Source organism: Enhydra lutris, unplaced genomic scaffold, assembly GCF_002288905.1.
Source record: "Enhydra lutris kenyoni isolate GAN:26980312 unplaced genomic scaffold, ASM228890v2 scaffoldscaffold71, whole genome shotgun sequence".
NCBI classification, from domain to species: Eukaryota; Metazoa; Chordata; class Mammalia; order Carnivora; family Mustelidae; genus Enhydra; species Enhydra lutris.
The window spans coordinates 1,938,983-1,955,880 of record NW_019154155.1 but is presented as its reverse complement, the minus strand read 5'-3'; the positions used below and the strand labels follow the sequence as shown (position 1 = coordinate 1,955,880).

The window sequence follows — 16,898 nt, the reverse complement described above, 5'->3', positions numbered from 1 at the left end:
AAATCCTTTTTTAATTTATTTTTTAATAATAGTATAAGAACTCCGGCTGCTATTAGTTCTTATTCTGTTTTATTTAAAAATTTAATTTTCTGGGTAGAAGCTATTTGAAAAGTCCAGTTTCTGTCCCAGTGTAGCAAAATGCAGTTTCCTCAGTTTTCTTTTTCTTTTTTTTAATGCTTTATAATTTTACACTACCTTTTGAATATACAAACCTCATTCTTCATTGAACAACTTGAAGGCTTTGATTTTTTTGAAAAGTTTAAATTTCAGTCTGTATATTACTTTGGCAGTTCCCTCAACTTTGAGATGCACTGATCACTGTGCTTGAAAAAGACAAAACTGAAGATTGTACTATGAAATTTATTGAATAATTTTCATAAATTATTTATCAAATGAGAGATTTTTAGATTTTTGTATTCTGCTTAAAGAAAAAAAAGTAGTTAAAAAGAGAGGCTAGTAAGTTTGATGCTATTCTTGCCAAACAAACTCAGCCAAAATCTTTAAAGTAACAAACGGGAAAAGGATGACTAATTGTTCTGCATCTGAGTACATTTTCCAAAATGTTGGAAAGAAACTTCTGAATTGAAATCTTGAATGTATTGAATCTGTCAAGGTACACAGCGGTGCCTTTGTAAATGTTCATTATCTATCTTATTTAATCAGGTGATAAGTGGTGTAATGTAGCAGAGCTTAAAATAGAACTCAGTTATCACTTTTTGTGAACAAGTTGGAATTGTCATGTTACTGTGTAATTGATTTGCTTTAAAATGAACAATAAATTTAATAAAATAAAACATTGTCTTGTTTTTTATCTACTTATTGCATATATCATTTATATTTCTTATTAAAAAGTGATGCCTAGTTTTTTGGTACTTACTCTTATGAAGTAACATGATAGTTTTGCCATGTTAGTGTCAGTCTCTTTGATCAGTTGAGACTTGACTCTTAACGTTTTAAAAAGGAAAAAAAATAAAAACCTTTACTGATTACACCAAGTAATTTTATCAGAAAACAAGCGGGGAGATCGAAAACCATTCTAGAAGTAAAACTAAAAGAATTATAATTTACAATACATTAAAGATTTCAAGTTATTTAGTAGGTTAAATTAACATTCATCTATCAGTGTGGTAAGCCTCTTAATTGTGTGGCACAAACAAGTCACTTAAAAACAAATTTTATTTTTTATTTTTTATTTTATTTTTTTTTTTTGGGGATAGGTAAATCGGTTAGTATAGATAAATCAGGCTGGGGAGACATCCTGAAAATTGAGTTTTAGCAAATAGAATTTGTCAAAATTAATCACTGTTTATTTAAAAAATAATTTCATAAAGAAACTTTAATCTTGAAAGAGTAAGGCAAATTTGTTTTTTTTCCCCCCCATTTTTTTTTGTTTTGTTTTTGTTTTGTTTTGTTTTTTGTTATACCAGGGCCACAGCCATCTCTGGGAGTTAGTTTTGGAACGCCATTCGGCTCAGGTATTGGCACTGGCTTGCAATCAAGTGGCTTAGGTTCTTCAAACCTTGGAGGTACACTTTCACTTTTCTAATATTGCATTGGACTATTATACATTTGAATTTATACTAGCCTGTAAAAAATTTCTAAGAGGGTCTGCTATTTTGGAAGAGAAAGTTCCATCTGACAAAAACAGTTCTCTCCAAACATAATTAGTGCATTCTAGTATTAGATTTAGAACTTAAAAAAATCATTTCATCTTTGGTGAATAGTGAATATAAAAGAGTAGTAAAATTAATTGGTAGAGACGTTCATATTTTCAAAGCAATGTGCTAAAATGTGAACTTGAAAATTACTTAGTTTTAATAAATTTAATGAACTTTAAAAAATCAGTAGTCTTAGTAACATTGGTTTGGAGTCCAAACTACTTCTGTACATACATCCTACTAATCGTTATCTTCTTTTTTTGTAAATGAACACTTTAGATGGGGAAATAATTTTATTATAATTGAACAGCATGACTTCTGTCTTTTCCTCAGCATTTTTGGCATATTTGCCTTATGCATACTTGTATATATAGCAATTAATAGTTTTATAAGTTAATTCTAACTAGTAAGGTAAGTCTTCTGCAAGTCATTATGCTAAATACAAACATATATGCAATTCTCTGGTATGGGTATTTGAAGGTAGAGTGTATTGTAACAAGCATACTGTCATATAATGAATAAGGTTCCCTTATTTCCACTGAAATACATCATCATAAGAGGGAAGCCAGTGAGCAATCAAGGTAACGGTGTAGTAGACTCTATTGGAATTAGAATTATGGCAGACAGCATATTTCCTATGACCTATAATCCTATTTGCTATTATATTTCTTAGCATTATAGGCCATAACACTGTCAAACTCATTATTTTAGATACACTATTGCAAAGTAGCCTAAGAAGAATTTGAATTTTATTTTTAGGGCACTTTTAAGAGAGTGGAAACAAAGTCTTAGAATCACGTCTTCCTCTTTATATAACAAAAAAATATTTCTTTATTTAAATTGTACATAGTATTACTAAGAGAAAAACCATGATGCTCCCGCTCTGAATTTCTCAATTGCTAACGTCGGCTGGTATGTGACAGGAGCCTACTGTTACTGAGTAGATTTAATGTGGTTGACTATGTTGTAATTACACAGTTTTTCAATGGTAAAGGTTTGTAAGTGAAAACGTTTTGGTAAAAAGCAGAGTAAAGTTACCTTTCGGTACTTGGTGTTTAAACTGTTATGCATGCCAGGTTTATTATGAATTTAGTCTTTCTTTTTTTGTTTTGGTTTTTTAATGAACTGTCCCTAAGTAGATAGGTTTATATCTTTTTGACATCATATTTGGATGGTTACTAACATTACTAGTTCATTAGGGAGAGAAAATACTAATATGATATTATTCTTTATGGCTTTGTTCTTTTAAAAATTATGATGGGTCATAAATTTAGTCTAGATACATAAAAAAAGTTTATTTCAGAATTAACCTGGTTCTTCCAAAAGTCTTATGAGACAGAGTAAATCGCAGATTTCTGTAATAGCACTGTATTTGTTAGATCTTTGACAATATTAGGTTTTACTTGTCAGTATCCTTTAACCTATGTTTTACATACCATTGTATATTTCTCTATTACCCTTCCACTAGGATTTGGAACTAGCTCTGGTTTTGGATGCAGCACTACAGGGGCCTCCACATTTGGATTTGGAACAACAAATAAACCCTCAGGAAGTCTTAGTGCAGGTTTGTGTGTTTTTGGCCTGAATTTCAGGCAAATTTAAAGATACAAATTATTTAATTTAAAAGTATAAGTATTGTTATTTCCAGTATCCAAAAACAATCCCTGATTCAGTTTCTATCCCCTGATTGAAGCATGCAAGCCTAACAGATCACGTAGTTTTATCTCTCTTATAAACTAAAAGTCAGATTTGTGAAATATTTCTAACAAGACTTACTAGTTTGGTATAAATTGTGTCCTCTTTTAACTAAGTAGAGAGTCTTTTAAACCCAAAGACTAGAGTCATGGTTAAACAAGTCTCTTCATTATTATAAAAATGAACCCATTGTTATAAAGGTTTTAACCCATTTTTTTTATCATTATTTATTTAGGAGAATAGTTTTTCTCCCAAAGAAATGTTCTTTAGTTATCTGTCCCTTTGGTTTTAAGAACACCGGGCTTAGAGATGATTGATTGGTTTCTTTGTTCATTTGTGTATATAATTTTTTGAGTCTTTGAGGAGAAAATTCCAAATTTCTTGTCCATTTTCTCTGTGTTTGTAAATAATGGCTTGTTTTAATTTTAACATGCAGTGCTTAGGGATAAATAGCATGTCTAAAATAACGACATAATACGTATTAAATTATGTTTAAATTGAGGGAATTTTAAGGAAATTCCATTTAATATTAAGTGGCATTTAAAATCAGCAGTTCCAGAAGAGTAAAATAACAGTAGAATTCAGTGGTTTGAGGATTATAATCTAAATATGGTACTCTTAAGTAGGCAGTGATAGTTCTTGATCTTAGTTTTGCAAGAGTTCTTACAAAATCTGAACAATTGCTACTACTCTTTGGTATGTTCACTGCCCTGAAAATCGTGGGCTAACGCCTTCTTGGAGGATTTAGGATTATAGGAGTGGGCCCAAGGGTCATGAAGTCTCTCTTCTACATGTTGGTAATATGTTTCTAGAGGGGCTGAGGAGGAAGGCACCATGGCATATTTGATTAACAGCAAAGTATCTGACAACTTGAAGTTTTGTGTCGAGTTCAATTATTTGTGGTAAGGTTTCTCTTTCGGCCTGGATCACTAAACTTCTGTCTTTAAAGGTGCCTCTTAGTTGTTAGCTAAATTATTTTCCTGTAAAATTCCATGTTACAAATTTAGGGTTCTAAGATATTTGCTGTTTTTATAGACTAAATATTCTTTTAGCTAGAAATTTATCTCTCATCCCCATTTTTTGTATTTGTGTTTGTGATCTAACTTCTGATACGAATATTTTCTTCCCTAAACATAAGGCTTTGGCAGCTCAAGTACATCTGGGTTTAACTTCAGCAATCCTGGCATCACGGCATCAGCTGGTTTGACATTTGGGGTGTCCAATCCTGCCTCTGCAGGTTTTGGAACAGGAGGACAACTCCTTCAGTTGAAGAAGCCTCCAGCTGGAAACAAAAGAGGAAAAAGATAAACATATGGGTTGATGTGGTTGAGAGAATTCATAGCAGCATCGTTCATTCTATGAGTCTATTTTTCTAAAATTGATGCAGTAATTAAATTGCATCCCAGGAGATTTATAAAGTTTTGATATTTTTCCCTACTCCGGAATCTGAACTTTGTTCTTGTTTGCCATGCTAAACATCTTTTTTCTTGTGAATTTGAAACCCAGTTGTGTATTTTTCATTATTTTGATTGTCAGTGTAAGAAATGTTCTGATTACATCACTGATTAGGTAAAACCTATTTAACCTAGTGTCATAGCAATGTTTTTGTTAATAAGGTTTACATGATGTGAATATATGCACATTTGTTTCTTATACAGATGGTATGAACTCTAAGTCCTATATTAGAATCAGTTTGTTCCTTGATAAAGGCCTTTTGAACTACACTGCAGGGCATCTTGTGAATACATGTGTAAATACGTACAGAATAATACACACAGGTGTGTGTTCATATAAAATATATATTTACGACCTACAACTTTTGCCTCAGACTTGTTCCCCTTTTCTAAGGGTATTCTATTTTTCACCTTTTAAGCTTCAAATCCTCAGTGCTTGTAGAATGATGAGCTAGAGGTACCAGGTCATTGCAGTTATTTGCTTAAAGACTTACTAAAATGATTACTGGTGTAAATATTTGACCACCTCCGCTTCATTGCCCCCGGTCTTTTCCATTTTTGTTTCCACCTTAACCTTTAGCAGCTACTCTGAATGAGGAGTGCTGTAAGAATCACTGAACAGACTTTAACAACTTTTATTATCCCATATACCCTCACATTGCCTATTTGAGATGTTTTCTCCTATCTGAGATGTACCTTCAAGAGCATATTTGAACTCCAGACTGGTGTCTGGGGGCAAAGAGCTATTAAGCCAAATTGATTCTATGCAGGTGAAGGATGCACTATTACTTTAGTGGAAACTTTTCTAGCTATTCCAATACAGAGTTCTTTCTTATAGGGCTATTGATATTGACACCAAATGGAGTGGTTTATCAGCCTCTTAATGTCTTAAGTAAGTGCTTAATTTGGAATAGAGAAACAATATATTTTAAGAAAAAAAGTATTCTTTGTAGCAACTATTAACGATCCCATTTTAACAGTGAACCAGAACTCCAGGTAATAACGCATAGGCATGTCAGATTGCATCCGTGTAATATTTGTCTATATTAGTATTAGTGACATAGAGTGGGTGAAAAAGAGGGCCCTTGGAAAAACTGCCTTAGCCATGATTTCAGACAGAAACTATTAGGTAGACCTACTTATCTTTCAAGTACAGTTTTCAAATGGGATGTGAACATGGAATTTCATTGAAAATAGTTTAATTTTTTATATAGAAGGTTTTGTACATAATGTGCATCAAGTGAATATTTTCAGAATCATTTTCACCAAGGCACCTTTTTTTCTAAAATAGGTATTGCATATATATATACACACACATATATATTTTTAGTATAATGTTAGTTGGGTTTGATTATTAAAGTGTTGTTAAATCTGTTTTATTTATCCGCCTATAGCAATGATTGGCTTTTTGGAATTGAAACTTTTGCGCCTTGATGCATTAAAATAAGGAAAATGCTTTGTTTCTGAGCACTGAAGTTGTTTTTATTTTTGCATACTTCTCTAATACTGCAATCCCCAGATCCAGATTTTGGGGAAGGGTAGGAAAATGTAGGATTTTGTGTTTTGAATTACTGTTGGAATTAAATACCCAATTACAGCAAACTTTTTTTTAAAAAGGATGTTGCATTGTGTTGCAAAAATCTGAATATTTATATTTCTTATTTTTTCTTTATATATTTTACATTTTAATATGTTGAACCACTGGAAATTTGTAACAGATCATTTTGTGATAGGAATTTAAACGTGTTGTCATTGTCGCCGTTGTCTTCACTCTGTCCAGAGCCTATCATTATGTAAACAATAAAATTTATTGTGTCAGTTGCTTTGAATCTTTATAGGTGTCAGTAGTTGCTCTTAATATGTAATTTTCTTTTTATTGCTCTTATTCTCTGTGGTCAGTTTTTAGTGTTTTCTTTTTACCAGGTTAAATATATTGCTTCTTTAAAAAATTGTAGAGTGAACACAAGATAGGAAGTTCTTTGTCACTTGCTTTTGTCCTCTCAAGATTACAAAAACACACTTAGTTATTTAGAAGAATAGTGGGTAGAATAGTGGGTAGAAAAGTCCCCTTCAACTCCCAGGCCTTAATCCCACTTTCTTCTCTTGGGTATCTACTCTTCATAGTTTGGTGGTGTCTTTCCTTGCAGACCCTTTTAGAAAATGCCGTTTTCCACATAACATGTACAAATGTTCATTCTTTCTTTTTTTCTCTTATTTTTTTCCTCTCTCATTTTCTCACATTTTATTATTCTCTCTTAGATCCTTTTTCTAATAAATGGGTTAAAAATCTGTATGCCCTGTGATTTGCTATTTTGTCCTTTAATGATAGAGCACCAGTGTTTATCCATGTCAGTCCATGTAATTTGCTTTTTATGTACCATCCCATAATATATTCTCTGTAGTTGAACAATTTGGTTCTTTCCAATATTTCAGTTTTACAGAAAAACCTGCAGTGAATATCCTTGTATGTGGCTCTTTGTACTTATGCTTAATGTATTTTTGGGATTGATGCTTGAAGAGGAATTCCTGAAAAGGCATATAGATTATATTTTTTAATACCAGATTGCCTTCCAAATTTGCTGTGTAAGTAATACATTTCTGCAGCATGAGTACCCATTTCCAAGTATTCTCTGTAACCCTAGATATTATCAACCCTAATAATAAGTATTTGTGAGGTTGAGCTTTTTAATATATCCATTTTAAAATATCCATTTGCATGTGAATGTAATTGCCTGTTGATATCCTTTGTCCATTTTTATACCAGGTTATTTAGTAGGGGTTTTTTTTCTTAATCTCTGTAGATAGTGGGTGTTAATACTTTTCTTGTGAGGTAGTTTGGATTCCTGGAGTCAGCTGAGTTCAGACCCTTGCCTTGAACCTGTGTGATCATGGTCAAGTCATTCACTTTTCTAGACCTTAAGCCTTACCATCTGAAAAGTGACAGTAATAAAGATGGGTAGTTGTATTAATAATGGAATCTGTTGTAAAGCACTTGGATGGCATGAGCCCCTGATACTTTGCAGGCATCACTGCTCTTACTCCTTACCAGTACCTCACTGCTGGTGAATCACTAGAGCTGGGTGCTTTGTATTGGTACCTGATGGGGCAACTGCCCTTTTTTTCTTCCTTTTTTTTTTTTTTTTTTTTTTTTTAGTATTTGTTTTTGTTGAGGGGGGGGCGCTATTTTAGGGCACTTATTCTTTCAAATAAACTTGAGTACCTATATTTTCCTTTAAAAGATCTTATTGGGATTTTGATTGGGTTTTTACAAATAAAATAGATTATAAACCGGGGAGAGTTGACATCTTAATATGGATAGCATGATATGTGCGTTTATTAGGTCTCTTATTTTTTCAGCAAAGTTTTATAGTGTTTGTTAGATACTTGGTTCATTGTTTTCCCTAACAGCATCTTGATTTTAGTTCTGAGTGTGGATTTTTTACTTCACTTGGTACAAGGTCATTCGCATTATTACAGAAGCAGATTAACTGTTCTTCTGTGATGGTACAGTAAACCCAAGTTAATGTCTTCCTAATCTCAAATAGTGTTTTTTGGCAATAAGGGAATTTGAATGGTGCTTTTGGCAATATTGTAATGGGATTTTTATGTGTGAAATATTTGAGTTTGAATGATTTATCATATTTGCTTTGGCATCCCCTTCCTCCATGCCTTGTTCCAGTCTCACCATGTATAAACCTGGCTGTACTGTAATTTTTTTGGAACCCACACCACAGAGTTATTACTGAGGGGACACAACCTTGGGACTTGGTAATGCAGGGTCAGTGTCCTGAAAAGTCTGAGCTGGAGGGCCTAATTTAAATCTCATTCACAAAGGCACCTTTGCCTATGGTATCTCCCATTTATTGAGTGTGTAGTGTGTTCTGGGTGCCACACTCACAAATTTTATATACTTTTCCCTGTTTAATCTCAGTATTATCCTATAAAGCAGAAAACCCCCAATTTCTAGATGAAGAAACTGAGTCTTAATTTAAGCAGTTTACTGGAGGTTACATGGCTATGAAGTCATGGAGCTGCGGTTTTCTGTGATAACAGGAATAGCACACTGATTTCTATGCCTAAGCCCTTAGAGGCACTGAGGTTATAATGACATTACATGATTTACATGGAGAAATTCCAAGTATACAATAAACTATAGATCAAGGCAAGGTAAGTACAAAGGGCTATGGGACTTGAGGGTAAATAATCCTATTGAGGATGAAAAGAGTGTTAGGAGCGCACTCCTGTAGCCATCTTTTCCCACTGCTTCCCTATGAAGAGGCTCAGAGAAAAGCCAGTCATTCCAGTATGAGGGGTGCTCTGCTCACCTTGAAAATGGTAAGGGGGAGTAATTTGGGATATTTGAATCTTAGGACAGTAGGAAGCTTAACAAGAAAGCCTTTTCCAGCAAGGCTTGCTTGACTCCTGGAGCCCAAGAGAGCACTACATGCTCAGACTACGTGAGACTAGATCTCTCCTTACAGGCAGATGAACCTCAACTGGCCCAATGAGACCATGGAAATGGGCAAGAAGCTGAGGTGCTCAGAGACAGCAGCAGATGGAGTAGGGATTCCTGGAAAAATTGGTCATGGTCCAAATTGTTTTTTGCCTTTTCCTACTCAATCTAATGCATTTAGATTAATACTCTTCTACTTAACCTGCCAATGAAGCTCAACAGGAAACCTACCAGGCTCACAGAGGTTGCAGTGCTCAAGAGTGGTCTGTAAATGTAACTTTCGGAGACCTTGTTTTTGTCATCCTCAACCCCATTTGAATCCCCTTGTAGCAAGTCAGTTTAATTCAGTAAACATCTGTTATTATTTGCTGTATGCAAGTCACTGCTGGGAGTTTAGGGGAATATAAATATGAGTAGGATATTTTCTGTGCTCAATAATATCAGCTAACATCCAGTGTTAAGTGCAGACGAGGGCCTACTTTGAGGAGCTTTCCATATATGAACTCATTTATTTCTCAGTCGTATGGATGGATACTATTATCTCTTTTTTACAAATGAGGAAAGAGGCACAGAGAAGTTCAGCAACTTAATAGGTCACTAGTAAGTAGATGGGCCGGTAAGCCCCAGCTGTTTTTCTAGAGTCTAGGATTTTAACTCTTTCTATGTGTAAACAAGTATAATACAACATGAGATTATTAAGTGGTAGGATAAATATACAAAGAAAAAATTTTTTAAAAGATTTTATTTATTTATTTGACAGAGACACAGCAAGAGAGGGAACTCATCAGGGAGCCCAATGTGGGGTTTGATCCTAGGATGCTGGGTTCCTAACCTGAGCCAAAGGCAGATACCCAACAACTGAGCCATCAAGGTGCCCCTACAAAGAAAATTATTGAGAACACAGAGGATATACTAATTTGGCTTGGGGAAACTTTAAAAAAATTTTTAATAGGCGGCTTTGAGCAATGACGATGTGATTATTTTTTAAGGTTTTATTTATTTGAGAGAGAGAAAGTACATGAGAGCAGAGGGAGGGGCAGAGGGAGAAAGAATCTTAAACAGACTCTGTGCTGAGTGTGGAGCCCAATGTAGGACTCAATCTCACAACCCTGAGATCATGACCTGTGCAGAAACCAAGAATCAGACACTTAACCAACAAGCTACCCAGGTGCTCCAGAACATGATTTGTTTTTAATGAAGTATTAACAATTTGAACTTAAAGAACCAAATGTTTATTTAATTAAAGATAATTTTGCATTTGAACAACAAAGGGATAAAATAAAAGGCAACTAATATCACACTTTCCAGGGGAAGTTTCAGTTACATTTCTTTTTATTCTGATACCTACTGTTTTTCTTCATAGCTGCATAGCATTTATGTCTACATTGTGGGTTTTTTTTTTTTTTTTTTAGATTTTATTTATTTGACAGAGAGAGAGATCACAAGTAGGCAGAGAGGCAGGCAGAGAGAGAGAGGGAAGCAGGCTCCTGGCTGAGCAGAGAGCCCGATGCGGGGCTCGAACCCAGGACCCTGAGATCATGACCCGAGCCGAAGGCAGAGGCTTTAACCCACTGAGCCACCCAGGCGCCCCTCTACATTGTGTTTAATAACCAGATCATTTTGGTGAATATTTAGATTAGTTTTTTTTTTTTTGCTATTAAAAATAATTCTAGTAGGATAAGTGAAAATGGCATCCAGTTTTATTAACTTCTTTAATGATGAGAAAGTTTGAACATTTTTGCGTGGTATTAGCCATCTTTGAAAAAATTGTAAGAGCTCTTTGGATGTGATCACTTTCTATTTGTAAAGATGGTTGGAAAAACTAACAATTTTAAACCTTCAGTCTTGGATCCATGTGACTTTTTAAAATGAAAATTATGTTTGTTCATGTTGTTTTCAAATTTTTTTTTATTATGTAGTCACCATACATTACATCATTAGTATTTGATGCAGTGTTCCATGATTCATTGTTTGCATATAACATCCAGAGCTCCATGCAATACATGCCCTCCTTAATACCCATCACCAGGCTCACCCATCCCTCCACTTCCCTACCCTATAAAACCCTTAGTGTGTTTCCCAGAGTCCGTAGTCTTTCATGGTTCGTCTCCCACTCCAATCCCCACCCCCTTCATTTTTCCCTTCTCCTAATGTCTTCCATGCTATTCCTTATGTTCCAGAAATAAGTGAAACCATAGGATAATTTACTTTCACTGTTGACTTATTTCACTCAGCACAATCTCCTCCAGTCCCATCCATTTTTTGACAAAACTTGGGTATTCATCCTTTCTGATGGCTGATTAATATTCCATTGTGTATATGGACCACAACTTCTTTATCCATTTGTCTGTTGAAGGGCATCTTGACTCCACAGTTTGGCGATTGTGGGCATTGCTGCTATGAACATTGGGGTACATGTGGCCTTTCTTTTCACTACATCTGTATCTTTGGTGTAAATACCCAGTAATGCAATTGCAGGATCATAAGGTAGCTCTATTTTTAATTTCTTAGGGAATCTCTGTACTGTTTTCCAAAGTAGCTGCACCAACTTGCATTCCCACCAATAGTGTAAGAGGATTCCCCTTTCTCCACAACCTCTCCAGCCCTTGTTGTTTCATGCCTTGTCAATTTTTGCCATTTTAACTGGTGTAAGATGGTATCTCAATGTGGTTTTGATTTGAGCTTCCCTGATGCCTAATGATGATGAACATTTTTTCATGTGTCTGTTAGCCATTTGTATGTCTTCTTTGGAGAAGTGTCTGTTCTTGTCTTCTGCCCATTTTTTGACTTGATTATTTGTTTTTTGGCTGTTGAGCTTGAGAAGTTCTTCATAGATCTTGGATACCAGCCCTTTATCTATAGTGTCATTTGCAAATATCTTCTCCCATTCCTTGTTTTGTTGACTTTCCTTTGCTATGCAGGAACTTTTTATCTTGATGAGATCCCAAAAGTTTGTTTTCACTTTTGTTTTTGGAACTGTGTCTTGAGAGAAGTTTCTGTGTTGGATGTAGAAGAGGTTATTGCCTATTTTCTCCTCTAGGTTTTTGATGGATTCTTGTCTCATATTGAGGTCTTTCATCCATTTTGAGTGTATTTATGTGTGTGGTGTAAGGGAATCATTGAGTTTCATTCTTCTGCATCTAACTGTCCAATTTTCCCAGCACCATTTATTGAAGAGACTGTCTTTTTTCCATTAGATACTTTTTCCTGCTTTGTCAAAGATTATTTGACCATAGAGTTGAGGGTCCATATCTGGGTTCTCTATTCTGTTCCATTGGTCTATGTGTCTGTTTTTGTGCCAGTACCATGCTGTCTGGGTGATCACAACTTTGTAATATAGCTTGAAGTCAGGTAACATGATGCCCCCAGCTTGGTTTTTCTTTTTCAACATTTCCTTGAGGATTTGGGGTCTTTTTGGATTCCACACAAATTTTTAGGATTGTTTGTTCCAACACTTTGAAAAATGCCGTTGGTGTTTTTATCAGGATGGTGTTGAAAGTACAGATTGCTCTGGGCAGCATAGACATTTTAACAATGCTTATTCTTCCAATCCATGAACATGGAATGGTTTTGCATCTTTTGTGTCTTTTTCAATTTCTTTCAAGAGTGTTCTGTAGTTCCTGGAGTATAGATCTTTGCTTCTTTGGTTAGGATTATTCCAAGGTATCTTATGGTTTTTGGTGTTGTTATAAATGAAATCAATTCTCTAATTTCTCTTTCTGTAGTTACATTGTTAGTGTGTAAGAAAACAACTGATTTCTGTACATTGATTTTGTATCCTGCCACATTACTGAATTAACATATGAGTTCTAGCAATTTGGGGGTGGAGTTTTTTGGGTTTTCCACACAAAGTGTCATGTCATCTGCAAAGAGAGAGAGTTTGACTTCTTTGCCAATTTGAATACATTTTATTTCTTTTTGTTGTCTGATTGCTATTGCTAGGACTTCTAGTACTATGTTGAGCAAAAGTGGCAAGAATGGGCATCTTTGTTGTGTTCCTGATCTTAAGGGAAACTCTCTCAACCTTTCCCCATTAAGAATGATATTTGCTGGGTGGCTCCTGGGTGGCTCAGTGGGTTAAAGCCTCTGCCTTCGGCTCGGGTCATGATCTCAGGGTCCTGGGATCGAGCCCCGCATCGGGCTCTCTGCTCCGCGGGGAGCCTGCTTCCTCCTCTCTCTCTGCCTGCCTCTCTGCCTACTTGTGATTTCTCTCTGTCAAATAAATAAAATCTTAAAAAAAAAAAAAAAAAGAATGATATTTGCTGGGGTGCCTGGGTGGCTCAGCGGGTTAAAGCCTCTGCCTTCAGCTCAGGTCATCATCCCAGGGTTGAGAGATCAAGCCCCGCATCAGGCTCTCTGCTCAGCAGGGAGTCTGCTTCCCCCAATTTCTCTCTCTGCCTGACTGTCTGCCTACTTGTCATCTCTGTCAAATAAATAAATAAAATCTTTTAAAAAATTATAAAAAAAAGAATGATATTCGCTGTTGGTTTTTCATAAATGGATTTTATGAAATTAAGGAATATTCCCTTTATCCCTATACTCTGAAGAATTTTAATCAGGAAAGGATACTGTATTTTGTCAAATGCTTTTTCTGCATCAATGGAGAGGACTATGTGGTTCTTGTCTCTTCTCTTATTGTTGTGTTCTATCACATTGATTGATTTGGGAATGTTAAACCAGCCTTGCATCCCAGGGATAAATCCCACCTGGTCGTGATGGATAATACTTTTTTTTTTTTTAAGATTTTATTTATTTATTTGACAGACAGAGATCACAAGTAGGCAGAGAGGCAGGCAGAGAGAGAGAGGAGGAAGCAGGCTCCCTGCTGAGTGGAGAACCTGATGCAAGGCTTGATCCCAGGACCCTGAGATTATGACCTGAGCAGAAGGCAAAGGCTTAACCCACTGAGCCACCCAGGCGCCCTGATGGATAATCCTTTTAATGTACTGTTGGATCCTATTAGCTAGGATCTTGTTGAGAATTTTGGCATCCATTATTCACCAGGGATATTGGTCTGAAATTCTCCTTTTTGATGGGATCTTTGTCTGGTTTTGGAATAAAAGTAATGCTGGCCTTGTAAAAAGAGTCTGAAAGTTTTCCTTCTGTTTCTATTTTTTGAAACAGCTTCAGAAGAATATGTATTATTTCTTCTTTGAATGTTTGGCAGAATTCCCCAGGAAATCCATCAGGCCCTGTAGTCTTGTTTTTTGGGAGGTTTTTGATCACTGCTTCAATCTCATTACTGGTTGTTGGTCTATTCAGGTTGTCAATTTCTTCCTGTTTCAGTCTTGGAAGTTTATAGTTTCCAGGAATGCATCCATTTCTTCCATTTATTGGCATATAGCTCTTGATAATAATTTCTGATAATTGTTTTTATTTCCTTGGTGTTAGTAGTGATCTCTCCCCTTTCATTCATAATTTTATTAATTTTGATCCTTTCTCTTTTCTATTAGATAAGTCTGGCCAGTGGTTTATTGATCTTATTAATTCTTTCAAGAACCAGATTCTAGTTTCATTGTTGTGTTCTACTGTATTTCTGGTTTCTAATTCACTGATCTCTGTTCTAGTCTTATTTCCCTTCTCGTGCATGGGTTAGGTTTAATTTGTTGTTGATTCTCCAGATCTTTAAGGTGTAAAGATAGTTTGTATATTGGGAATTTTTCTGTTTCTTATGCATTGTCTATGGATGGCTATCTATTTCCCCCTTAGGACAGCTTTTGCCACATCCCATAGGTTTTGGACTGATTTTTCTTTGTTCTCATTGGTTTCCATGAATTAAGTTCTTCTTTGATTTCCTGGTTGGCCCAAACATTCTTGAGCAGGATGGTCTTTAGATCCCAAGTTGTTTGAATTTCTTCCAAACTTTTTCTTGTGATTGAGTTCCAGTTTCAAAGCATTTTGTTCTGAGAATATGCAGGGAATAATCTCAGTCTTTTTGTACTGGTTGAGACCTGATTTGTGACCCTGCATGTAGTCTATTCTGGAGAATGTTCCATGTGCACTCAAAAAGAATGAGTATTGTGTTGTTTTAGGGTAGAATGTTCTGTATATATCAATGAGGTCCATCTGGTCCAGTGTGTCATTCAAAGCTCTTGTTTCTTTGTTGATTTTCTGCTTGGATGATCTATCTATTGCTGAGAGTGGATTGTTGAGGTCTCCTATTATTAATGTATTATATCAATATGTCTATTTTGGTTAACAGTTGGCTTATGTAGTTGGCTGCTACCATGTTGAGGGCATAGATATTTACAATTGTTATATTTTCTTGTTGGATAGACCCTTTAAGAATGATATAGTGTCATTCTGTATCTCCAACTACAGTTTTTAGCTTAAAATCTAATTTGTCTGACATGAGAATTGCTAACCCAGCTTTCTTTTGAGGTCCGTTGGCATGAAAGATGGTTCTCCATCCCTTCACTTTCAGTCTGGTTGTATCTTTAGGTTCAAAATGAGTCTCTTATAGACAGCATATGGATGGGTCCTGTCTTTTTATCCAATCTTCAACTCTGTGCTGTTTTATGGGAGCATTTAGGCTGTTTACGATGAGACTGATTATTGAAAGATAAGATTTTATTGTCATCATGTTGCCTGTGAAGTCCTTGTTTCTGTAAATTGTCTCTGTATATTTCTGTTCTATATCATTCTTAGGGTCTTTCTTCTTTTATAGAGCCCCCCCCGCCCCCAATATTTCTTGCAGGGCTGGCTTAGTGGCCACATGTTCTTTCAGTCTTTGCCAGTCCTGGAAGCTCCTTATCTCTCCATCCATTCTAAATGACAGCCTTGCTGGATAAAGAATTCTTGGCTTCATATTCTCATTTAGTGCCCTGAATATGTCTTGCCAGCCCTTTCTGGCTTGCCAGGTCTCTGTGAACAGATCTGACATTATTCTGATGTTCCTCCTTCTGTACAAGGAATCTCTTCCCCCTAACTGCCCTTAAAATGGTTTCCTTGGTTCTAAGATTTGTGAGTTTTACTATTACATGCTGGGGCGTTGGTCTGGCCTCCTTGATCTTGGGAAGGGTCCTCTCTGCCTCTAGAACATGAATGCTTGTTTTATTCCCCAGATTAGGGAAGTTTGCAGCTACAATTTGCTCAAATATATCTTCTAGTCCTCTCTCTCTGTCTATCCCCTTCAGGGATCCCAATAATTCTGACATTGGGTCAGTTCATGGTGTCATTTATTTCTCTAATTCTGTTTGCATGTATTTTAAGCTGTTTTTCCAGGCCTTCTCCTGCTCCTTCTTTTATATCAGTTTGCCTTCTAGATCACTAATTCGTTCTTCTGCTTCACTTACCCTAGTTTTTAGAGTATCTAGATTAGATTTGGTCTCATTGATAGCATTTTTAAGTTCTGCCAGATCAGCTCTCATTTCTGCCCTTAGGGAATCTATGTTGCCTTTAACAGTTTTTTTTCCAGCCTGTCTTCATAATTGCTACCCTGAAGTCTATTTCTTACATCTTGCTTATATCCATATCCATTAGGTCTGTGGGAGAGGCCATTGTCTCTGGGCTTTTTATTTGTGGGAAGGGACTGATAACAGTCCCTTTTGATTTGTTTGGGAACAAACAAATTTTATTTTTATTTGTTGGGAATTCCTCCTCCTAGTCATTTTGTTGTGTTGTGGTTGAGAGGATGTA

General features: G+C 35.6%; 1 protein-coding gene across 3 annotated transcripts in view; it reads left to right on the top strand.

Moving 5' to 3' along the window:
- The window catches only part of LOC111159904 (nucleoporin 58), a 41,248-nt gene extending 34,620 nt beyond the window's left edge, over positions 1-6,628 (top strand). For 2 of the 3 annotated variants that reach the window (XM_022522580.1, XM_022522579.1), the window contains 3 exons: positions 1,428-1,526; positions 3,127-3,222; positions 4,492-6,628. In XM_022522580.1, coding sequence (XP_022378288.1) covers positions 1,428-1,526; positions 3,127-3,222; positions 4,492-4,661 — 365 coding nt within the window. In that variant the 3' untranslated portion in view covers positions 4,662-6,628. The remainder of the gene's footprint in view (positions 1-1,427; positions 1,527-3,126; positions 3,223-4,491) is intronic. The other variant, XM_022522581.1, reaches the window with a different exon arrangement.
- The last annotated feature ends 10,270 nt before the right edge of the window (positions 6,629-16,898 follow it).